Below are 25,213 nucleotides of genomic sequence, written 5' to 3'. Positions count from 1 at the left end.
CATAGCTCTTTGCGCCTCTCATAGCTTTTGTATCAATTGTGAGGTTAGTGTTCATGTTTTTATTTATTTTATTTTTATTTATTTATTTTGTCAAGTACATATTAGATAATATATATGTATAAGCATGAATTGAATACATAAAGTGAATACAATTAAAGGAAACATTAGGACAGGAATGGTAGGCATTCTGCACGTGCCTTACAGACCTCTTAGGAATGGGGTGAGGTCAACAGCAGACAGTCTTAGGTTAAAGTTTTGGGTTTTTTGGGATGAGACCACGGAGTCTGGTAGTGCATTCCAGGCATTAATACTAAAGTCATATTTTCTGCAAGTTTTGTTTGCATATGTTAGAACAGGCAGCACACACTGATCGAGAACTTTTCGTTTAGACATACGGGGGAAATTACACTTAGCTTGCTGAACGCCTGCCAATCACAGTTAACATGCCATTCAATTCCCTTTATTGTATCACCTTCCATTGAGATCCATTGGCCAAGAAGAACTACTACATCTAGTTCTTCTCCAGATATTGACTATAATATGACTATAAAATGTTTACAAAAGGAAAAATAATAATTTTATTTTGGATAAATTAAGGCTTGAGCCTGAAAGAATACAAAGTCCTGTCCTGGTATTATTACAATTCCATTAATTAATAACAGTTACCTTAAAATTCTGGATTTAGCTAATTACACTTCCAAAGTGATAGAATAAAATAAATTCAAAATAAACTGAGAAAGTTCTATAAATAAATGGTCACCTGATGTTTACCTCTGTTGATAGCACTACATCTAAGATGTATCATAATAGTATTTTTATTCAATACACCAGAATAGGTGAAACAATCTTTTTTCCCAGAAAACCATTGAGCATAATAGTGCCTGGATCTTCCACATTGAATCATATAATGGTCTGGAGAATATCAATAGTAATAGCACTTAGACATATTCTGCTCCAAATTGTTTTGCAGCACTCTCTGTGGAGTATATAATGTCAGCGTGTTGTCCCCCAACATTGTAGGTTCTCATTTTACTGATTTCAGAAGGATGGAAGGCTGAGTCAATCTTGAGCCAATCAGGAACAAACTCCTGGCTATGGGCAGAGTTAGCTTTCAATACTGCTATGTCACCATAACTCAATAGCTTGGTGAATAGTTCTGTTAAAACTGAAAATTTGGTCTAGATATTGAGATATTAAAGCAAAATATTCCAATTAGTCTGAAGATACTTGACTTCTTCAGGTCTCTATCTACACTTAAAGTGTTTTACATTGTTTTCTTTTATTATACTATAATGTTATATATTTTTTATTTTGCAGGCCTTTGATCACATTCTTTCAGCTATTGAAGATATATCTGGTCAAATAGGACACAATTATTTGAGAGACAAGTAAGTTGATTTGGAAGGGAATGAACGAAATGAATACAAAAAATTTACCCAATTGTAAGATGTAATATTGAGTATGGATGCCTAATACTTAAAAATATTCAGAATGAAATATACTGAATAACAGCTCTTTTTACTGTTATTAGTCTTGATTAAGAGAGATACAGGTAGTCCTTGTATGGCCAAATTGGGACCAATGAAGTTTTGTCTGTAAGCAATATGGTCATAAAGCAAGATATAATTTGGATAATAGCAGGAGCCCATTCTCATGATACCTGGGAAACACCAAAAGGATTGTAAGAATGTGACATATAACTTGAAGAAGAAAAGGGATGTTCGGTTTGGAGAATAGTGTGAAGTGGCAAATATCAGCAGGGTACAGCACACCCTGTGGACTGTAGAATAACAGGGACAACTGGCTTTGTGCAATGATGCTGGCATGACTGCCCATGTTGTGGGACTTGAGGCCACATATCTGAATGGCAGCAATGGTGCTAGAGCTGAAATAGAGACCTGAGGGTTTTGGCAGTTGGCTGACTGAGACTGCTCTGTCCCCAGCTTCTACTTTAGTTCTAACCCTGATACTGCTATCAAACAAGTGTCTCTGTGTAGGATGCCAAAAAGGGCATATATTGGAGGGAGATAAGTGGATGGGTGGAGTTGCAATACACAGCAGGCTGCTAAATGCCCAAATTTTCATCATGTGACTATAGCAGCATTGCAATGGTCATAACTTTTATCCCATTTTTTCAGCATTGTAATTTTCCTCACTGAATGAATAGTCGGAAATTGAGAGCTATTTGTAATTGAATTTATTTCATCTTGAAAAACTAAGCAGGATTAAACTAGTCCTTGGATGGCAAATACGAAGACTGAATGCATAGCCAGTTTTTTTCCATTTTTAGTCTCCCAATTCTGTATTGATAGCAAAGTTTCTCTTTTCCATTGTGTCAAATTAATTCTTGCTGCTATTAGCAGCTTGGCATGAAAAAAAATTCTTTACCATTTAGCAATTACAATTCACAAATTATTATCAATATAGGAAGACTTATGAATATTATACTCCCAACTAAGTATTATTTTAAAAAGTTTCTTTTAATGTTTTAAACCTGTTTTAAAGATAATGAATATATTGACAAGAATGTTACTAGCATGAGATACAAGTCCTGGTAATGCAAATAAAATGTACATGTTATCTATTTGTACCCTTAGATGGACAAATTTTGACAGAGAGATCTTCAGCAAAGTACTTATGAGAAGATCTGCCCAGAAAACTAGAGATCATATTCTTAAAGTTTTCCGTGAACTCAACATGAGGGATGCTATTAGTTATGTGGCTGAGGTAATTTTATAATTACAAAAATGCTATTTCCCTTTTTCCTTCCCACCCTTTGATGCTAAACTGATACTGGATGTGAATCTCCTAACTAAAGTTATATACATGCAGAAGGTACAGATGGTATTCATTGAAGTTCTATCTCTTTTAAATGTTAAATGTATGCAGATAAAAAGGGCAAGGCTTCTGTTCAATGAAACAGTTGCACTTTTGACTTTTAAAAATCTGCCTCTCCATATATACTTTTTCTTCTAGCGTTTTCATTCCGCTAATTTTAGTGGAAAATCTGAGTGTATGAAAATACACTCTTTATTGTCTAAATTTGTTTACCTTTGGATGATTGTGTCTATGAATTTGTAATAAATTTTATTACAGTTTAAAATAAGAAGCCCCAAAAATATCTCAAGGAATTATACAATAGGAAAGACTATAGAGATTATTTAATCAAAAAAAAAAAAAATTGGAGCCCCTACAGTTTCCTGCCACCCTAGAAATATTTGAGTGTGGCTCTGAAAAATTCTAAAAATTATTGTAATTTCTAATGCTTAATATCAGATGTATAAATACATTTTTATGAAGAATAATATGTAATTCATGTGATTCCGTTTACATTTAAAGAAAGCTAAATGAAATTAAATTATTTTTTTCTCCTGGCCCAACTGTGGCTTCTACCATACTTCAAGAATGCAAATGTAATCCTTGCTTGAAAAAAATGTACATTTTTGACTTAATCTCCTAGCTTTGAGGTTTTCCTGATATGTTTGAAATTTTGAAAGATGGTCATTGTACAATCACAAATTGTGATGGGGAAGTTATCTTTCAAATATCAATTATTTCACAGAAAATAAATTGGTATATTTTACAGAAGATGGTTAACTGAAGATTTAATATTACTGAATTACCGTATATACTCGAATATAAGCCGATCCGAGTATAAGCCGAGGTCCCCAATTTTACCCCAAAAAACTGGGGTAAACTGGGGACTCGAGTATAAGCCGAGGGAGGGAAATGAGGCAGCTACCGGTCAGGGAAAGCCTCCCTCCCTCAGCCGAGAAGGCTGGCGGCTCCCCCGCCCCGCCCTCTCACTGCACCGGCAGGGCTTCCCCGCGCTAATGCAAAAGCCCGCCAAGTTTGCACCATCCGGTATAATGTGAAAAAAAGAAAAAAAAAAACTCTAGTATAAGCCGTATATACTCGAGTATAAGCCGAGGGGACGTTTTTCAGCACAAAAAACATGCTGAAAAATTCGGCTTATACTCGAGTATATACGGTATTTATTTTTATAATGGAGTAATATATCAATTTGGCAATACATTAACATTGCACAATGTAATCTGGCCCTAATTTCTGAAGAAGGATTACTTATTTGTGATAAAAGTTCTTGCACATTTTTCTGTGTTCGAACAGAACAAATAGCAATTCTCTTTGACTTTTAGAAGCTATTCTAGATGATTTGAGATTGAACTTCTGATTACCTAACCAGCACATGAAAAAGATTAGTGTGATTGATGATTGATTGAGTAAATTTATACGCTGCCCATTTTACAGTTCAGGATGGATGGCTAATTTAATTAGTTGCCTAGACCCCTTCCGTCTTCCTAATTTATTATTTGGATTACCTTCTTGGATTTATTTATATATATGTTTTAAATTTTATTCTAATTTGTAAATAAGGAATAGAAATAAAACAATATATATAAAAAATGAAAAGAAAATTGGAATACCCAACAAATTATTTAGGTACAAAATTATAATACCAAAACAAATGGGGGAAAAAAACGAAGCAGAAGAAACTCTTGGAGATAAACGTGCTAAATTGTTATCACCTAAATATATGACATATTCATTTACTCATTTAATAACAATCACAAGTTTCTGCATCAACATTTATTTTTTATAAAATACAATACAAAATATTATTATAAAATATGAAATCTATGCCAAAGAGAACATATTGTGTCATTTTTATGTAGTAAAAAATATCATTTTCAAAAAAAAAATTAATCCCATCACTGATTCCTATGATAATCTCTGCAGACTTGATAGGTATTCTTCAGTATCCTCACCCAAGTCACCCAATTTGGTGGGACTACTAAAGAAGAAAAGGATTTTAAAAAATCAAGACAAGCCAGCACTTCCTCATTCCATAAGACTACTTTTCATTTTTCTGGACAGATGGAAAGCTTTACATTTATCACTATCAAATTCCATCCTATTCAGTTTAACCCATTCCTCAAAACCTGTGTAGATCTCCTGGATACACTCAGATGTATTTGGGTCTGGGTTTGGGGTTTGGCACCAGGTACAACTCCAAAGCAGAAGGATGAGGATAGTTGTCATCCAAAAGGTCTGAATGGCTTTCAGAGGCACTGTGCCACAAATAACCATATGTGAGATGTTGTGGTTGAAACTGGGCACAAGGAGTAATTCAGGTAATTGTTTTTGACTGACCCCTCTGCTGCAAAACTTTCCCAAAAGACGATTTCTTAAATTTATTTCAAAATCTTCCTGTATTCTTTTATAAAAATTTAAACACCACACAGGAAGTATTCTTTCAAATTAATCAAGTCCATTAACTTTCCAAAATCAACATTCTAGTCCATACTTTTATGTTTTCCAAAGTCATTTTAATCTTTAAACCTACACAGAAATACTTTCATTCAGGGTATAAAAGGGGTTTCTCCCACTGTGATGAAACTTGGTTTTCAATAGACTCTTAAAATTTAGAAAGCCAATAACAAGTAGTTTCCTAAAGTTGTTAAAAGAGAAAGTAGATGAATTCAGTATCACTTTGAAGGTGCCAAATTGCATCTTAGAACAAGATTATATTCTTCCCAGCTCCTATTGCTCTCAAAAACCAGTTTTACAATCTCTTCACAGGGAGATTCTATATGAAGCAAACTTGTGGATCAGGAAAGAAGATGAGTTTCTAGGAGCCAATCTATTCACTAGATCCTCTTTTTGCTATAGTCACCTTCAGCTTGCCATTGCTGTCTCTGGAAGTCCCAAACCTGTGACAGGTTGATGATGTGTTGGCATCCTAATGTAGAGTGACATGCATTATCATCAAAGATAAAAAAATTCCCATTATGTCAAATGTCTAGGTACAAGTGCTGTGGAATGACAATGAATGAAAAGGAATTTAAATCCTTTTATATTTTCTTTAATTGCAACTGAAATCAGTGAAGTATGATTATGATGGTTGTAGAGCATAAAGGAGTTTCTTTAAACTAATTTATAGAAACAATGTATTAAAATTACTGCCTTTTTGTAATTTGGGGTACATGTTAGCATATTAAAAAGTTCTTGTGTGTGTGTATATGTACACACACACACACACACACACACACACACATTTTTTTTTATTGAACAGGGAGAGCAAAGAGGTTCATTGTCATTCATTCGCTCTCCAAGTATTGAACACACCGCCAATGTGGACTTCAGCATTATCAACCAAATGAAGAGAGAGACTTCTGTCATCCAACTGCTGTAGGTGGAGTAAATATTTAAGCCCTAGTTTTATAAGTGCATTTTAATGTCAAGTTAGAGAAAGGAAGTTAACACTGCAGTTAACCTCTTTAAGATCATTTGGTTTTAATAGGAGAGATTTGACTAATTTTTAAAAATCACTTAATGTGCTTGATTTTGCAAGATGATGCCAATTAGGAACACTATTCCCACCCAACCTGGATTGTACTATTATGTTTGTTTCTGTCAGATATGAATGACCAGAACCACACTAGCTACTTTATTGTTCTGTGCCAATTTCACAGGAATCTTCCCAGATTGGCAGATTCACCTGAGTAGATAAGACTCAAAGGCATTCAAGGAGGGTCATATCTTGCCCTCTTGGATTTTTTGTAGCATTATCTGTTTGATCCCTCCTCCTGACTGGGATAGTTGCTCTCAAACAGTATTTTACATTTTCCTATGGATTTAAACTAAACAATATTGTTTTTTCCAGTATTCTGATTTTCTGTTATGAAGCTACTTTCCTATAGTGATTTTTTAAAGTTTTTATAAAAATCATGATGTAGAGTCAATTAGCAGGATGGGCGTCCCGGTGGGGTCTTGATCGCCCCTGGTAGTGGGCATCTGCTTAAGCGTCCGCATGCCCCACTTCTTTTCCCGGTCGATGCTGCAGCTTGTAGGAATAAGCGGCTAAGAAAATAGTCCATCGAGTCAATCATGGCGAAAGTGCCACAGGCGTTGGGCGGTCGCCAGCCAGTATCCCTAACAGCGGTCTGTGGTCAGTAACAATTTCAAAGTCTCTCCCAAAAACATATTCGTGAAACTTTTTTACCTCTGAAACAATTGCTAGCGCTTCCTTATCTAACTGGCTATAGTTCCTCTCTGTGGAGGACATCGTTCTGGAGTAGAAGGCTATAGGGGCTTCTGTGCCGTTTGGAAGTCTGTGGCTGAGCACAGCCCCCACCCCGTAAGGGGAGGCATCACAAACCAGTAATAATGGCAATGAGCTATGATACTGGATCAGCAGGCTATCGCTCGAGAGTAGGTTTTTACTGCTTAAAGCCCTACTTCCGACTTTCCCCAAGACCAAACAGTATTTTTCCCAGAAGCTATGTGCAGCGGTTCAGCAAGTCGCTTTGTTTTTAAAAAACCGCGTAAAATTCACTAGCCCCAGGAATGCCTGTAGCTCTGTTTTGTTTTTGGGCGCTGGAGCCTTTCTGATTGCCTTGACCTTGCTCTCAGTGGGGTGAATTCCTTTCTTGTCTATTCTGTAGCCCAAGAATCTGGATTCTACCCCTATCTGGCATTTGTTCACTTTAACCTTTAGTCCGGCTGACGGAAAATGCCCAGAACTTTTCTCAAACGCTCCCCAATTCCTCTAAATTTGGCTGATATCAATACATCATCAAGTAGGGAACTACCCTGGGAGCCCTTGCAGAAGTCGTTCCATTAAATTTTGAACAGCCCTGGTGCCACACTCACCCCAAATTGTAATCGGGTACACTTGAAAGCACCCTGTGAGTTACAATCGTTTGGGCTTGGCTGTGTTGGCGTCTACGGCAGTTGTTGTAGGCTTGAGCCAAGTCTAACTTTGCAAAGACTTGCCCTTGCCCCAAAGAGTGCAGCAAGTGTTGCACCACAGGGAACTGGTGCGCTTTTCTGTAAGGCTTTGTTTAACGTCGCCTTGTAGTCAGCGCAGATTCTAATTGACCCATCTGGTTTTACTGGGGTGACGATTGGCGTCTCCCACTTTGCGTGATCGACTGGCACCAGAATCCCTGATTTATGAGCTTATCTAGCTCCTTGTCAATTTTAGGTTTAAGGGCAAAGGACTCTCCTTGCCTTTAACCTAATGGGGCTACCTGGGGTCTAAGTTGAAGGAAATAGGGGTCCCCTTGTACTTGCCCAGGCAGTCCTTGAAGACATCTTGAACTCGTTCATGAGTATGTCTTTCAGGTTACAGTCACTTCTGTAGATGCCAGTCACTCCCATGCCCAGTGCACGAAACCAGTCTAGTCCCAACAAACTAGGCAGGGTCCTTCGGCGATCGTGATGGGCAGGGTCTTCTTGTGTGGTCCGTACTCGACTCGGACAAAGGTGGTCCCTCGAACAGGGATGCGATTCCCTTGGTAGTCGTGGACTCAGCCGTTGTGTTTGCAGGTGGCGTTTGCGACTGATGGCAAAATTTCAAAGTGTCCCAGGACATGATGGTGATCGCTGACCCGGTGTCCACTTCAGTCGGCACTCCACTCCTTCTATTTTTGGGGTGAAGATCTTCTTCTCCACCGGGTTGAGACCTATGACCACAGTCGTTTGATTTGAATTCGCGCCTTTTTGTTTGAGCCAATCGGGTCGCCTTGCGATCCGCGCTCTGATTCGATTTGAATTTTCGGCGGAAGGTTGGGGAGCTCGACAGACTTGAGCTAGGTGCCCTTCTTCTCGCACCGCCGACATGTAGCGTCCTTGAACTTGCAGTGTTGGCGCTGGTGTTGACCTCCGCAACTTCCGCATTCGTCGGTCCTCTTTGCCCGTTTCTCGGTTCGACAAACCCTTCCTCATCCTCACCGTCGGATTCGGTCTGGATCTCTTCTTGGTGCACGGGGTTGACTTTGTGCTCGCCTTTGGTGTGAGAGGCTTTTGCAGGGTCTCCGCCGCTTGGGTGGACATTTCATGCGCCTGGCTTCGCCCAGGGCGTTTGCCAGCGTTAGATTGCTTTTGATAGCAGCCGCCCGCAAACGCATGTCTCTGACCCCCGGATGAGTTGCTCCAGCAGCGCCTCGTCCAGGTCTCGGTACCCACAGTCTTTGGAGGCTCTCCGCAGGGCGGCCATGTAGTCGCCGATGGATTCGCCCTCTAGCTGTTGGCGCTCTCCAAATTCAAAACGCCGCACGTATTTGGACGGCGTCGGCGCGAAATGGTTTTTTAGTAGTGTTTGCAGAGTTTGCCACGATACCGATTGTACCGGCGTTGGCTCTGCCAGGGCTTCCGCGATGTCGATGACCTCGGGACCGCAGTGGCTCAAAAAGTATGCCCTTTTGCGGTTGTCTGAAACTCCTTGCAGTTCGTTTGCTTCTAGGAAGCTTTCAAAACGGGTCATGTACGTTCCCCATTTCTCTCTAGCTGGGTCAAACGGTGCGGGCGGAGTGTAACTGGCCATCTCCGCGTTTCTGCCCTGAGTTTGCTGGGTTCGGTTCTTCCGTGCTTCAGCTCGGTTCTGGTGCTCCTTAGCCTCGAGATCCCATCCTCGTCGCCAGTGTTAAGTTCGGGAAGTAACGAGGCTGGAGACCAGGGTAGTGACAACAGCTCTTTAATATAGGGTGAACCCAGCAACCTGGCTGGGGAAAAACCTCTCCTTATATACTGTTTAACCGGCGGCTTCAACCAATCAGCAACGTGCTTGTTTCCCGCCAAAATATTTAAAGATACATAACAAATTATTTCACAGAAAATAAATTGGTATATTTTACAGAAGATGGTTAACTGAAGATTCAATATTACTGAATTACCGTATATACTCGAATATAAGCCGATCCGAGTATAAGCCGAGGTCCCCAATTTTACCCCAAAAAACTGGGGTAAACTGGGGACTCGAGTATAAGCCGAGGGAGGAAAGGAGGCACCTACCGGTCAGGGAAAGCCCCCCCCCCCCAGCCGAGAAGGCTGGCGGCTCCCCCGCCCCGCCCCCCCACTGCACCGGCAGGGCTTCCCCGCGCTAATGCAAAAGCCCGCCAAGTTTGCACCATCCGGTATAATGTGAAAAAAAGAAAAAAAAACTCGAGTATAAGCCGTATATACTCGAGTATAAGCCGAGGGGACGTTTTTCAGCACAAAAAACGTGCTGAAAAACTCGGCTTATACTCGGGGATATACGGTATTTATTTTTATAATGGAGTAACATATCCATTTGGCAATACATTAACATTGCACAATGTAATCTGGCCCTAATTTCTGAAGAAGGATTACTTATTTGTGATAAAAGTTCTTGCACATTTTTCTGTGTTCGAACAGAACAAATAGCAATTCTCTTTGACTTTTAGAAGCTATTCTAGATGATTTGAGATTGAACTTCTGATTACCTAACCAGCACATGAAAAAGATTAGTGTGATTGATGATTGATTGAGTAAATTTATACGCTGCCCATTTTACAGTTCAGGATGGGTGGCTAATTTAATTAGTTGCCTAGACCCCTTCCCTCTTCCTAATTTATTATTTGGATTACCTTCTTGGATTTATTTATATATATATGTTTTAAATTTTATTCTAATTTGTAAATAAGGAATAGAAATAAAACAATATATATAAAAAATGAAAAGAAAATTGGAATACCCAACAAATTATTTAGGTACAAAATTATAATACCAAAACAAATGGGGAAAAAAAACGAAGCAGAAGAAACTCTTGGAGATAAACGTGCTAAATTGTTATCACCTAAATATATGACATATTCATTTACTCATTTAATAACAATCACAAGTTTCTGCATCAACATTTATTTTTTATAAAATACAATACAAAATATTATTATAAAATATGAAATCTATGCCAAAGAGAACATATTGTGTCATTTTTATGTAGTAAAAAATATCATTTTCAAAAAAAAAATTAATCCCATCACTGGTTCCTATGATAATCTCTGCAGACTTGATAGGTATTCTTCAGTATCCTCACCCAAGTCACCCAATTTGGTGGGACTACTAAAGAAGAAAAGGATTTTAAAAAATCAAGACAAGCCAGCACTTCCTCATTCCATAAGACTACTTTTCATTTTTCTGGACAGATGGAAAGCTTTACATTTATCACTATCAAATTCCATCCTATTCAGTTTAACCCATTCCTCAAAACCTGTGTAGATCTCCTGGATACATTCAGATGTATTTGGGTCTGGGTTTGGGGTTTGGCACCAGGTACAACTCCAAAGCAGAAGGATGAGGATAGTTGTCATCCAAAAGGTCTGAATGGCTTTCAGAGGCACTGTGCCACAAATAACCATATGTGAGATGTTGTGGTTGAAACTGGGCACAAGGAGTAATTCAGGTAATTGTTTTTGACTGACCCCTCTGCTGCAAAACTTTCCCAAAAGACGATTTCTTAAATTTATTTCAAAATCTTCCTGTATTCTTTTATAAAAATTTAAACACCACACAGGAAGTATTCTTTCAAATTAATCAAGTCCATTAACTTTCCAAAATCAACATTCTAGTCCATACTTTTATGTTTTCCAAAGTCATTTTAATCTTTAAACCTACACAGAAATACTTTCATCCAGGGTATAAAAGGGGTTTCTCCCATTGTGATGAAACTTGGTTTTCAATAGACTCTTAAAATCTAGAAAGCCAATAACAAGTAGTTTCCTAAAGTTGTTAAAAGAGAAAGTAGATGAATTCAGTATCACTTTGAAGGTGCCAAATTGCATCTTAGAACAAGATTATATTCTTCCCAGCTCCTATTGCTCTTAAAAACCAGTTTTACAATCTCTTCACAGGGAGATTCTATATGAAGCAAACTTGTGGATCAGGAAAGAAGATGAGTTTCTAGGAGCCAATCTATTCACTAGATCCTCTTTTTGCTATAGTCACCTTCAGCTTGCCATTGCTGTCTCTGGAAGTCCCAAACCTGAGACAGGTTGATGATGTGTTGGCATCCTAATGTAGAGTGACATGCATTATCATCAAAGATAAAAAAATTCCCATTATGTCAAATGTCTAGGTACAAGTGCTGTGGAATGACAATGAATGAAAAGGAATTTAAATTTTATATTTTATATTTTCTTTAATTGCAACTGAAATCAGTGAAGTATGATTATGATGGTTGTAGAGCATAAAGGAGTTTCTTTAAACTAATTTATAGAAACAATGTATTAAAATTACTGCCTTTTTGTAATTTGGGGTACATGTTAGCATATTAAAAAGTTCTTGTGTGTGTGTATATGTACACACACACACACACACACACACATTTTTTTTTATTGAACAGGGAGAGCAAAGAGGTTCATTGTCATTCATTCGCTCTCCAAGTATTGAACACACCGCCAATGTGGACTTCAGCATTATCAACCAAATGAAGAGAGAGACTTCTGTCACCCAACTGCTGTAGGTGGAGTAAATATTTAAGCCCTAGTTTTATAAGTGCATTTTTAATGTCAAGTTAGAGAAAGGAAGATACACTGCAGTTAACCTCTTTAAGATCATTTGGTTTTAATAGGAGAGATTTGACTAATTTTTAAAAATCACTTAATGTGCTTGATTTTGCAAGATGATGCCAATTAGGAACACTATTCCCACCCAACCTGGATTGTACTATTATGTTTGTTTCTGTCAGATATGAATGACCAGAACCACACTAGCTACTTTATTGTTCTGTGCCAATTTCACAGGAATCTTCCCAGATTGGCAGATTCACCTGAGTAGATAAGACTCAAAGGCATTCAAGGAGGGTCATATCTTGCCCTCTTGGATTTTTTGTAGCATTATCTGTTTGATCCCTCCTCCTGACTGGGATAGTTGCTCTCAAACAGTATTTTACATTTTCCTATGGATTTAAACTAAACAATATTGTTTTTTCCAGTATTCTGATTTTCTGTTATGAAGCTACTTTCCTATAGTGATTTTTTAAAGTTTTTATAAAAATCATGATGTAGAGTTTATTCTTTGTTTCAAAAAATGTTTGCTTGTTTTAAGATTGTTAGCTTGTTTTATTTGTTAAATCCTGTGTAACAAAGCAATTGTTAAATATTTGTTTTACTTTAGGAGAGAAACTGCCAGTTCTGTCTGCCTTGATATGCAAGCATTAGAACAGAGAAGGAAAAGCATTCGAGATTCAGAGGATATGTTTACCCATCATACTTTACAACTGTATCTGTATAAGCCCAGACAAGAGGTAAGAAACTACAGTTGAAGAAATTTCAGTAGGTTCTTTACCTTGCCAGTATTTTCAAGGACACTTAAAGCCCAAATTTTGGGTGAGGAATTTTTGTTTAATTTTTAAAAGAAGGCAGGGATACAAAGGTCCAGTATTGAAAAAAATGGAGAAAGGAAAAAGATAGTTAAAAGGGGTAGGGAAGGGGGAAAAAAAGACCCTGCCTTAGAACTATTGAGAGCATTGGTAAGAAGAATAACATAGTCCTGGAAAAACAGACAACCGCCATGGTGATTTCTAAACTATGTGCCATGTATTTATTCATGCCCATAAAGCAGCGGTCCCTAACCTTTCCAATTCTATGGACTGGGTGGCAGGGGAGGGAGAGAGGATGGTTTTTGCACTGGCATGCCACTTGTGCAAATATAGCTTTGTGCACTCGTTCACCACTTGCGTGACACAGTTCCCAATGGGCCTAGCCCGGTACTGTGCCATGGACCGGGGTTGGGGACTCATGCCATAGAGAATCCAAATTATATCTGCATCAAATGTAAACTAATTGGATTACTGGAAGAAAAAAAGTAAAGAGCCTAGAGGCAAATCTAGTCATCCTGAGCAGGGTGAAATCTACTTACCTTCCTTATCGGCTTGGAAGTTCACACGCCGCCCGCGTGCACGTGATATGTGGACACAGACCTTCTGCGCATGTGCAAAACCTTCTGTGCATGCATAGAAGGTAAAAAACACAGAAGGTAAAAAGACATCTGGGCACAGATGTCGCCGGTGGTTCGGTGATCGCTACCAGAACGCTGAACCACCAGCCACAATCGCTACCAGATCGCAAAATCCGGTCAGAACCGGGAGCATTTCACCCCTGATCCTGAAATTCAATCAAGAAAATGAGGAACTCCTAGTAAACACAGACGTGTGGGTTCAAACTACTCACAATAAGGAACAAACAACTACCAGGATAAATAAACTCACAGAGATAAACCAATAGCAACATGTCATTCACAGGACAAAAACATTGACAAGAGCATCCCTGCTATCTAGTCCAATCCAGTCCAGCCCCACGGGAGCTGAGCAATTAATTTCACGTCCTCCACTGGAAGAAAACATGTAGACAACCGGAGAAGGGACTTCAAAGTGTGTTTGTGATAGATGACTCACTTCTCAGAGGATCAAGATTAATAATTTGCAGACCAGATCAAGTGAAGTATATTGTCTCTCAGGGGTAAAGATCAAAAATGGCTTTTCAAAATAAACAAGTCCAGTGATTATTCATGTTGGGACAATTAATACAACAAAGAGCCTGAAAATAATATTAATGGATTATAAGCAGCTACAATGATATAAAAAGTCTATACAGCCCTCTTAAAAATCCAGATTTTTGAGATGTAGATAAATCAGACCAAGATAAATCACTTCAGAATTTTTCCACCTTTAATATAACATATAAGTTGTATAATTCAATTAAAAAACAAAGGGGAAAAATAAAAATGAAAAACATGGTTGCATAAGTGAGCATACCCTCTTATAAGTATGGATTTGTTTGTGTTCAGAATTAACCAATCATATTCAAACTGATGTTAAATAGTAATCAGTACATATTTGCCATAATTAAAGTGATCAAGTCCATATAAAGTTCAGGTGTTTTAGATAGCCAAGATAGAAGAGGAAGGCCAAAGAATATCTGGTGCCAATCATTTCAGGAAGATCTGAAAAACATCAGTCTTAAATGGAAGGATGCAAAGACTGTAGCTGTGGACTGAAAATTGTGGAATACATTTGTAGCTTAATGTGCATTACTTAATCTTGGTGGCATGGAATCTCTTATTGGAATGTAGTGCTAAAATGATATGAATTGTTGAAACAGACTCAACAAGAGAGAGGGAGTTGCATTGTATGTAAGGAATTGTTATACTTTACAGAAATACGCAACACTTAAGGATGACAATCTACCCTGTTTCCCCTCAAATAAGACATCCCCTGATAATAAACCCAATCTGGCTTTTGAGTGCATGGCAATAAGGCCAAGCACTTATTTCAGGATTCAAAAAAGTATAAGACAGTCTTGTTTTGGGGGAAACATGGTACATGGAGGAAAACATGCAGTGGGAACGTCAAAGTTCTGTTTTGAAGCCAGTGCTCTTCAATATCTTCATAAATGATCTAGTTAGGTATCCCCAGGAGGGGAACTCATCAAATTTGTAGATGACACTAAGTTGGGGGGAAATTGATAACACATTGGAAGCAGTGGTGGGTTGCTCCTGGTTCTCTCCGGTTCTTGTGAACAGGTAGTAAAAGGGGCGGGAGGCTCCACCCACCTGCCCTGACATCGTATTTGGCAATCTGTGCATGCACAGAAGCTTCTGCACATGTGCAGAAGCGTACACTTGCACGTACTCGCATTGCAAACCGGTAGTAAAGGTAAGTAGAACCCACCCAATTAGAACATAGACCCAAGATTCAGAAGAATATTGACAGCATTGATCATTGGGCCCTAACTAACAAGATCCAGTTTGGTCATGAGAAATGTAAGATCCTGCACTTAAGCAGGAAAAGCCAAACACATAGGTATAGAATAAGCAGTACCTAGCTCAACATAGTAACTGTGAAAGAGATCACCACTTAAGTATGAACCAGCAGTATGCTGTAGCTGCCAAAAAAGCCAACATAGGCCTAAGTTATATCAACAGAGTAGCAGGCAGATCACAAGAAGTGATAGGATCACAAGAAGTGATAGTACCTTTTTTATACTGCACTAATGAGGCCACATTTGGAATACTACATCCAATTCTGGTCATCACACTACAAAAAATATGCTGAGTCCCTAGAAAGAGTGCACAGAAGAGCAGCATGTGATTGTTAATGGGACACTGTTTGAACAGAGACCAGTCACATGTTGTGTAACACAAGGCTTAATCCTAATTCCTGTTATTTATTTATTTATTTGTCAAGTACGTATTAGATAATATATATAAGTATAAGGATGAATTGAATACATAAAATGAATGCAATTAAAGGGAACATTAGGACAGGAACAGTAGGCACACAGGTGCTCTTATGCATGCCCCTTACAGATCTCTTAGGAATGGGGTGAGGTCAACAGTAGATAGTTTTAGGTTAAAGTTGTGGGGGTTTGGGAAAGAAATCCCAGAGTCAGGTAGTGCATTCCAGGCATTGTCCACTCTGTTGCTGAAGTTATATTTTCTGTAATCGAGTTTGGTATGGTTTACCTTAAGTTTGTATCTATTGTGTGCTCTTGTATTGTTGTGGTTGAAGCTGAAGTAATCATTGACAGGTAAGACATTGTAGCAGATGATTTTATGAACTATGCTTAGGTCATACCGCTGGCGGCATAGTTCTAAATTTTCTAATCCAAAAAAATAGAAGTGGTTTTGGGTTGCCAGATTGGGAGTTTGATGTGCTACTAAACATTTAAGATGTGGCTCTGGTCTAGTCTGATGGCTCCATTGCCACCACCATGCCTCACCACTACTCTGTGGCAATTCGCTATGGCCAACTCACCACAGCCAACTCTCCATAGACAAACTGCCCGCGGGATAAATCATCATGGACAACTCATTGTGGGACAAGAGTTACACTAACATCAAAGAAATGATAGAATAAAATCATTAAAGAAAGGATGCAAAAAGAGAGACAGAATGAAATGTGAATGACAAAAATTAAAATAAATTTTAATTAAATCGAATTATTAAATTGTCCTGCAGTGAGTTTTCCCATGGCAAAGTGGCCGTGGCAAGTTGGCCATGGCAAGTTGGCTGTGGCGAGTTGTCCCATTCCAGTCACCACTAGCCACAGAACAGCTGATTGGCATTGTAATCATCAAGGTCCATCTCTGCTATGAATTACCTCACAGTATTTCAGAAAACTTAATAATTAGCTCTCACAAGCTGTTCCCGAAACTTCCAGCACACACCATTGGTTAAATACCCCTTTTCTCGAACACAGGAGAGACCGTTTTTCTATATTGTTCATAGGCTTTGACCATACTACTCCCTTGAGTTGTATTTGGCTTCCACTTTCTCAGTGACTAGGAATGATTTAGTATGCATTGTTTTAGATTTTGTCTTGAGCTTTCATCAAAGCAGATGGGTATAAATCAAATACATAAATAGTAGAATTTTCCAGATACGTTTGAGTTATATTTCTTTTTGTTTGTTTGTTTATGAAGCAATATGTGCTAAGAGTGTACTAACAATCATGATCTTTACACTTTCAGTTCTGGATCGATGGGAATGAATTAATTATAAATGGGACAATATAAAATAAAGATATGTAGCTAGATATATTTATTGAATATAGATATATATTTTGCTATCTTCTTTTTCTCTTTGTTATAGCAAAAATTTCTGTACAGCCGTCATAAAATAACTCTGAATGAAGATGAAAAGCAAAATAAAGAAATTTTTCACAGAACTATGAGGAAAAGACTAGAATCTTTCAAGAGCACAAAACTAGGTCTGAATCACCATAAGAAACTAAACAAAATTCACAAGAAAGACCGTGGCCAAAAAGGGGTAAGACCAAACATTTGAGATTGCCTAAACAAAACCTAAAAACTAAAGGGAAATTGACCAATGGCATCAACTTTATTTATTTGTTTAGAATGCTTACTGTATATCCTACTTTCACCATCACCGTATTTTTGAGACCAATCTGTTTTAATCTTCATTATCTGATTGGTTTGGCAGTCTGTAATGGATTCCTGTCAGTCTTTAAATCCAGATGCATTGTTACAACCAGGCCAGGGGACTTCTCTAGAAGCAAGTTTATTTCTAATATAGAGCACTACACTACCTCATCTCTTGCTGCCTGTCCCTCTGAAACAAGGTGTACACATCCACCAGATATGTTTCAGTAATCCCTATTATGTCATACTTGCCTTGCTTCCTCATAGCTAGTGAATCCTATTTGTTTATCATACTTTTTGAATTAGGTGGAAACATTTTTGTTATGGTAGTCTACTTGTATTCATCTTCTCTTGTTCGTTAAATTACACATGTACCAAATGTAAACTATGAATTACTTAAAGAAAGGTCGAGAGGCAACTCTAGCCACCGTGAGGTTCAACCTACAAAATGAGAACCTCCAACCAAAGGAAGAAAATTGTATCCAACTGAACACAAGGAAGAAACAACTTTGAGAACAAATGAAACTTTAGAGACAAGCCTGATGGCAACATGTCACTTAATACATGTCACTTAGAAGAATACAACCACCAAGTGCATTGTCCCTGCTATCTAGTGCAACCCAGTCCAGTGCAGTTCCTGGAGTCGAACAATCAATTTCATATCCTCCCCCAGGTAGAAAGCATGCAGACACCTGGAGAAGGGATAGCAACATTTGTTCCTCTGACAGGAAGTAAAATAGCCCAGACTTTGCTAGGGAAAAAAAGCAAGCGTTGGTGATAGGAAATTTACTTTTCAGGGGAACGGAAACAGCAATCTATAGATGAGACAATCAATCTAAGGAGGTATGTTGTCTCCCTGGAGCAAAAATCAAAGATATGGTTGAGAGCCTTACTAAAATTAGCTCACAGATTACTATTCTTTTCTTCTCTTTCATATGTGAATAAATGACATGACAATAAACCTAAAAACAACATCAACAGACTGAGCAGCTCAGCAAGAAAATTAAGGAGTTAGGACCATAGGTGTCATTTTCATCTGTACTTCCAACAAAAGGTCAACAACCCATGAGGGAATAAAGAATTTTAGAAATAAACCACTGCCTTAAGAGATGGTGCCGCCAAGGTTTTTTTAGAGTCCTAGACTGCAGTCTGCATTACCTACATGAAGAGCTTCTGGCAAGTGATGGGCTGCATTTCATAAGAATCGGGAAGAATGTGTTCAGAAAATGACTGACTCAGCTTATCCAAATAACTTTAAAGTAAAATTAGAAAAGATAATCAAGAGATCTGATTATCAAGGGACCACAGTATGCTGTGACCTCAAAAAAGCCAATGCAATTATAGGCTGCATTAACAGAGGGATAGAATCAAGATCACAGGAAGTATTAGTACCACTTTGTAATGCCTGGGCAAGATCAAACTTGGAATATTGCATCATGTTTTAGTTGCCACAGTATAAAAAAGAGATTTATTTATTTATTTATTTATTTATTTTATTTATTTATTAAATTTAAAAATTAAATTAAAAATTAAAAGATTCTGGAAAGAGTGCAGAGAAGAGCAATCCAAGATGATTATGGGGCTGAAGAACCCCATAATCATACACATACCCATATGAAGAAAAGTTGCAGGCATTTATTATGTCTAGTCTAGTGAAAAGAAGACAAAGGGTGAATGATAGCAGCGTTCAATGTTTAAAGGGCTGTCAGAAAGAGGAAGAACTATTTATCAAAAGTACCAAAAATAGGATGCAATATATAGAAATTAATCAAGGAGAGAACCAACTTGGAACTAAAAAGAAATTTCCTGACAATTAGAACAATTAACCAGTGGGATGGCTTGTGATCAGAAGTTATGGGTGCTCCATCATTGGAGATTTTTAAGAAGAGATTAGGCAACTATTTGTTCAGAATAGGATCTCCTGCTTATATACTAGAAGATCTCTAGAATCCCTTCCAACTCTGTTAATCTGTTAACAGGAAGAAATTTAAAATTCTTCATCTGACAGAAAAAGGGACTAATATAGATAGTGAACTCCTGGCTTAATAGTAGTGCATGTAAAATGGATCTGGATGCTTTTAAGGACATATTTAAGGTTCATTCCAATACTAGAATTTTATGAAATTCTATATAGAGCAAATTAGCTACCAGTTAGGAAATCTATTTAGTTCTTTCCATCAAGCAACTGTAGAAAAGATTGTAACCAGTATCTTGCTTGTAATAAGAGATGAAAAGTAAAAGCAGTTTGCCTCTCTTATTGTCCCCTTGTAGTCTCAATTACCTCTTACCCAGCAGTAAAATCTTCTTACCTTCCTTACCAGTTTGGAAGTGCACGCACCAGGTGCACATCTTCTGTGCATGCGTAAAACCTTCTGGTAAAAAAGGTTAAAAAACACATTACTTCCTGGTTAAAACCAGGAAGTAATGACACCTGGGTGGGCGGGCAGAGTTTTGCTCCGCCATCGCTATCGGATCACCAAACTACCAGCCACGATCGCTACTGGATCGCACAATCTGGTCCAATCCAGGAGCATTTCACCCCTGCTCTTACCCACACTTGATTAGGTTCACTTTTTGGCTTTTTTATCAGTACTTTAACTACTGTATATCCTGATACCAGTTTAGGAAGGCTGTTCAGGACCAATCATGTTAAATAAGACTGATTCTGCCTGATTTTAGAGGTCAACTAGTCATCAAGGAACTGCCTGCACATTGCTGGAAAATTCCCAAGTGTCTGTCAAAATCCATCTGGATCCATAAGGCACCTTTGGCAAACCATATTAATAGGCAGTTTGTCCCAGGAAGCTACTCAATCTCACCATCTAAACCAAGAGTGACATGACTACTACAGGCTGAATGTAATATTCTCTAGATCACTAGCCAAATACTCTAAAGTAAAAACAAAGTCCAATATATGCCCATCAGAAATTATTTAAATAAACTCTATGATTACCATGGAGATATGAAGATTGTCCCAAGCCATTCCAGAAATAATCCCTAGAGGTATGAACTTCGATGTCATCCAATACCAAAAGATGAAGAAAAGCAAGTTTTCACTTCAGTCATCAAAACTATCCCCCTTCCCCCTGTGGTTGGCATCCTGCCTTTATTCCCCCTCTCCTGAAAGACTGTTCTACTCACCTGCCCCTCTTAGGCATATCTGCACTGCATCTTTTTTACTGACATCCAATGGCTGTGTTTTTGCAGCATGGATATCTGTTTGCATATTGAATATTTAATTCAATATGCAAACTGAATTTTGCAATTTGAATATCTGCCTTCTTCTTGTTTTCACTTGAATGGGAAGGTAGAAATGAACAGGGGCTGCCACAAAGAAGAAGAAGTCAAACTATTCTCCAAAGCACCTGAGGGTAGAACAAGAAGCAGTGGGTGGAAATTAATCAAAGAGAGAAGCAACTTAGAACTAAGGAGAAATTTCCTTTCAGAACAATTAATCAGTGGAACAACTTGCCTCCAGAAGTTATGAATGGAAGTTTTTAAGAAGATATTGGATAACCATTTGTCTGAAGTGGTGTAGGGTTTCCTGCCTAAGCAGGGGGTTGGACTAGAAGACCTCCAAGGTCCCTTCCAACTCTGTTACTCTATTCTGTTCTAAAATAGATAGCAGGAAGTTTCTAGGGCCTCCAGAATCTCTAATTTAACAGCTGATGTTAAAGTGATAGTTGACTTGGAAGAAACAACTGAGATATCAGCAGCAGTGGCAATAGTTCTTCTCTCTTTCCTTTCACAGCTTATTCACTATGGCTTCTGTTGGGGCTGTAGAAATCTGGAACAGTTACTAAACATAATACCGAAAAGATATATAATGTGTTACCAACTAATCACCTTTTTTGGGGGCGGGAAGTTCTAGTTTGCTGGAAAAGATACCCCTCTAAATTATCAGATTTGTTGAGAGTGTAGGGCAGAAAAGAGTGGCAAAGGGAAAGTCTGTAGCCCCTAAGATGGCTTTGGCTCCTGTGTTTATTACTGTTATGCTACTGTTTTAAAATCAATCACCTGAATCTAGGTAATTTATGGGAGAGCATAAACTACCTTTGTAAAATCCTATTTCTGTTTTAGAAGAACATTACACAGAAATTTAGTTTTATAAATTGGTTTATGTAAAGTTATAATTAATTGAAAATGTTTATATAACAGGCAATATATTTTTATTAGCTAAATACTTTTAATTATAAAATATAATATAAACTTTGTATCACATGTTAGGTCTGCAAAAACATGGCACATATTAAATTGTATATATTCTGTACAAAATAGAATATGTTTTGTATGGTCATTTCTTGTTTTTTCAGAAAAACAGCACTGTCATACCAGATGGAAACCTATCTGCATATGTTATAAAAGACAAAGGTAAATGCACATTTTAAAAAAAATAAAAAGTTAAATGCCCTTTTTAAAAAATAAATATTGAGTAAATATTGAGTGACATAACTAGTTGCCTAGAATCTCTGAATTTCAGCAGAGTAGAAATATGAAAATAAATATTTTCTATTTCTGTTGCTAGCTAACATTGTATTGAATAAATGTTTTCTCATTTTTATTGCATTTATCACCTTTTTCCCTGAGTGTCTATGGAGTGGATGGTAATAAAATCTTCTAAGATCATAGTTTGACTTTCAGCTTCAAACTTTGGTAATTTAAAAAAAAATGCATTAATAACTTTTAATAAAATAACAGCTAAACTTGGCAAACCTATTTTTCATGAAAATTCTCTGGAATACACTACCTGAAGACCAAAATAAGAACCAAACTTTTATCTCCACCAGCAGCATCAGTCTTTGGAACAAATTTTTACTTTTAAAAAGTGAAAATTGACTAAAAGGGATATTTCTGTAACCTTATTCAATCTGTTGTCAAAACATTCAGGCACATAAAAAGCCCTTCAGTGATTAACTGGGTAAGCAGGCTCATTTTATAAGGCATCTGTAATTTAACCTAGGAGCAAGTCAGTGTGGTGGTTAAGATATCAAGCTAGAAACCCAAAGACCATAACTTCTACTCTTGCTTTTTGTCACTCCCTCTCTCTCAACCTTAGGATGGAGGCAATGGCAGATTTCTTCTAAACAACCTTGTCAAGAAGATTGCAGGGCTTGTCTAGGCAGTCACCAGAACACTAACTTGAAGGCAGAAAAAAAACTAATTTAAACCATTCAGAGATAATCTTGCTCATTTTATCCATAATTTTTTGCTCTGAGCTATACATAAAAATATTTTAGAACTTCTAAAATACAATAAAAGCCTAACAATAAAACAGAAATCAATGAACATACTTACAGATTGAGGAATTGTAATTATGTGTATTATTTGTGTACAGAAATCAGAGCTGAAATTGTTTTACTTTGTGGGAAATTATTATGTTTGAATATGTGTTAGATTCAATACTGTTTTTTAAATTAAATATCAATTTACTTTTACAAGTAGCAAACTGTCTCAGAACCTAATTATCTCAGTTATATGAATAATTATTATTTTATTCTAGAAAATGAGTTTTCTGAACCAGAAGAAAATGTTTATGGCTATCCACAGATAGGTGGAGCTGTAAACTTCCTGGATTATGTCAGCAAGGATAATTTCACAGAAACAAATGGTAAAGAAATTAATATATACCGTAGTAATATTGTGTAGCATTGTGGTTGTTGGCTTGTCTTTTTTTACATAGGTATATAAAAAGAAAATATTTTCCAGAAATATGGAACAGAAGACACATGCACCATTTGTCAGCATTGTGAGGAAATTGCCATTATTCAAACAATAATGTTAAAACATATACGTATCACAGAATAAAGTGTATTTTATTCACACACTTTCTAGAGGATGCAGTTTCCTTTTTGGGACAAACAAGGGAAAGAAAAGATTTTTTAAATTCCATAGATGACATTCAGAACTAAACTGTTCTATTGCTCGCTTTCAATCACTGTGTTGTCCTATAGTTCAGGCAGCAGGGCTTTTGTGAAACTTGCTTTGTTAAAATAGTTTTAGGCTTTTTTAAAATTGCAAATGCTGTATAGTTCCAATTTTGCAATAATCTAATACAGTATGAAAGCTGTCATGTTATGTTTACTTAATTATTGATTTTTTCTTCGGTGGACTTTTTATAGGCATCGATAATCCAGTATTTTCAGATGATATTGAGCAAAATGCCATCATGAAGTTTACACCTTGGCTATCCAGTGATGAGATGGTGGTACCTTCCCAAAGAGCCAGAGTACAAATACCTTATTCTCCAAACAGTTTTCAAAGACTTGCTCCCTTTCGACTCAGCAACAGATCCACAGATTCTTTTTTGCAACTAGATGGTGCTGAAGAACAGCCTAGAATTTTTCTCCCAGAATCAACTCACTTGTAATTTAAGCATACCTAAAGTTCTTATTTTTCAATCACTCAGATCTTTCATGATCTAGCAAATAGCCATTTTCCCTCATTCAGAATATCTTTGGTGTCTCTTTATTTTCTTTCTTGGCATGAAAATTCTGCTTTAAAATCAGTTAAATATATTCTAGAATATTAAAGTAGGACTTGGTAAAGTTTGTGGATTATGAATACTAAGCTACTTGCTTGAGAGCTACAGAATGAAATAGACAACATGAGATGGGGGCAGAACTAAGCAGCATTGTTATGGTTAGTCCTGGGGTTACAACAATAATTGAGATAGAATTTATATTATTAAATATCATTGTTATAAAGTTCAGTGTCATGGGACCTCATTGCTTAGTAATTTGATTGAGTTGCTGGCTATAGAAATTGAATGAATGACCATAGTTTTTTCTTGTTAGCTATCATATGCTTTATATTTCAATGAGCAAGATATAAATAGCTAATGATTAATAATTCATTTGTAGCTAGTTCTTTGTACAAATTCCTTTGGAAAATATCTTTATGAGAGATATATAAGCTGAAGTATTTTAAACTTTTTCTGATTTTGTATTCACTTATATAATATACCTGTCAATTAATAAATATGAACAAAATTGCCCTATGCAGTTTTTATTACTTAAGTATTAATGAACTTGATTCCAATTTTGCATAGTGCTTTCATTACTTGTATGGCATGGCTATTTCATCTTTTCATAACACGCATATAGTATATTTTCTTAGTAAAAGGCACATATTATAAAATACAAATGCAAAACAATGAAGTTTTTTCATGAAACCATAGTGAATGCTAGAATACAATATATATTGCCATGATGGCGAACTTATGGCATGAGAAACCATATCTGGGCATGTGAGCGTTACCCTAGTTCAGCTCCAATGTGCATGCATGTGCTGGCCAGCTGATTTTCAGGCCTTCCAGACCCACACGAAGTCAGAAAATGGACTGTTTCTAGCCTCGGGGGGGGAGGCCATTTTTACCCTCCCCAGGCTCCTAAAAAGCCTCTGGAGCCTGGGGATGGCGAAAAACGGGCCTTCCGGTCCCACCGGAAGTCGGGAAACAGGTTATTTCTGGCCTCTGGAGGGCCTCCATGGAGTGAGGAAGGCTGTTTTCG

At 37.4% G+C, this 25,213-nt stretch overlaps 1 protein-coding gene across 1 annotated transcript in view; it reads left to right on the top strand.

Moving 5' to 3' along the window:
* Window positions 1-25,213, top strand: part of SLC9A3 (solute carrier family 9 member A3) — a 62,044-nt gene extending 36,831 nt beyond the window's left edge. Inside the window, exons 10-17 of the mRNA XM_058182703.1 lie at window positions 1,318-1,388; window positions 2,598-2,727; window positions 12,167-12,282; window positions 12,940-13,069; window positions 17,416-17,592; window positions 22,019-22,076; window positions 23,206-23,313; window positions 23,825-25,213. Of these exons, the coding sequence (XP_058038686.1) occupies window positions 1,318-1,388; window positions 2,598-2,727; window positions 12,167-12,282; window positions 12,940-13,069; window positions 17,416-17,592; window positions 22,019-22,076; window positions 23,206-23,313; window positions 23,825-24,072 (1,038 nt within the window). The 3' untranslated portion in view covers window positions 24,073-25,213. The remainder of the gene's footprint in view (window positions 1-1,317; window positions 1,389-2,597; window positions 2,728-12,166; window positions 12,283-12,939; window positions 13,070-17,415; window positions 17,593-22,018; window positions 22,077-23,205; window positions 23,314-23,824) is intronic.

The sequence above is a fragment of the Ahaetulla prasina genome, chromosome 4 (assembly GCF_028640845.1).
Source record: "Ahaetulla prasina isolate Xishuangbanna chromosome 4, ASM2864084v1, whole genome shotgun sequence".
Taxonomy (NCBI): Eukaryota; Metazoa; Chordata; class Lepidosauria; order Squamata; family Colubridae; genus Ahaetulla; species Ahaetulla prasina.
This window is presented reverse-complemented; position numbering and strand designations above follow the sequence as displayed.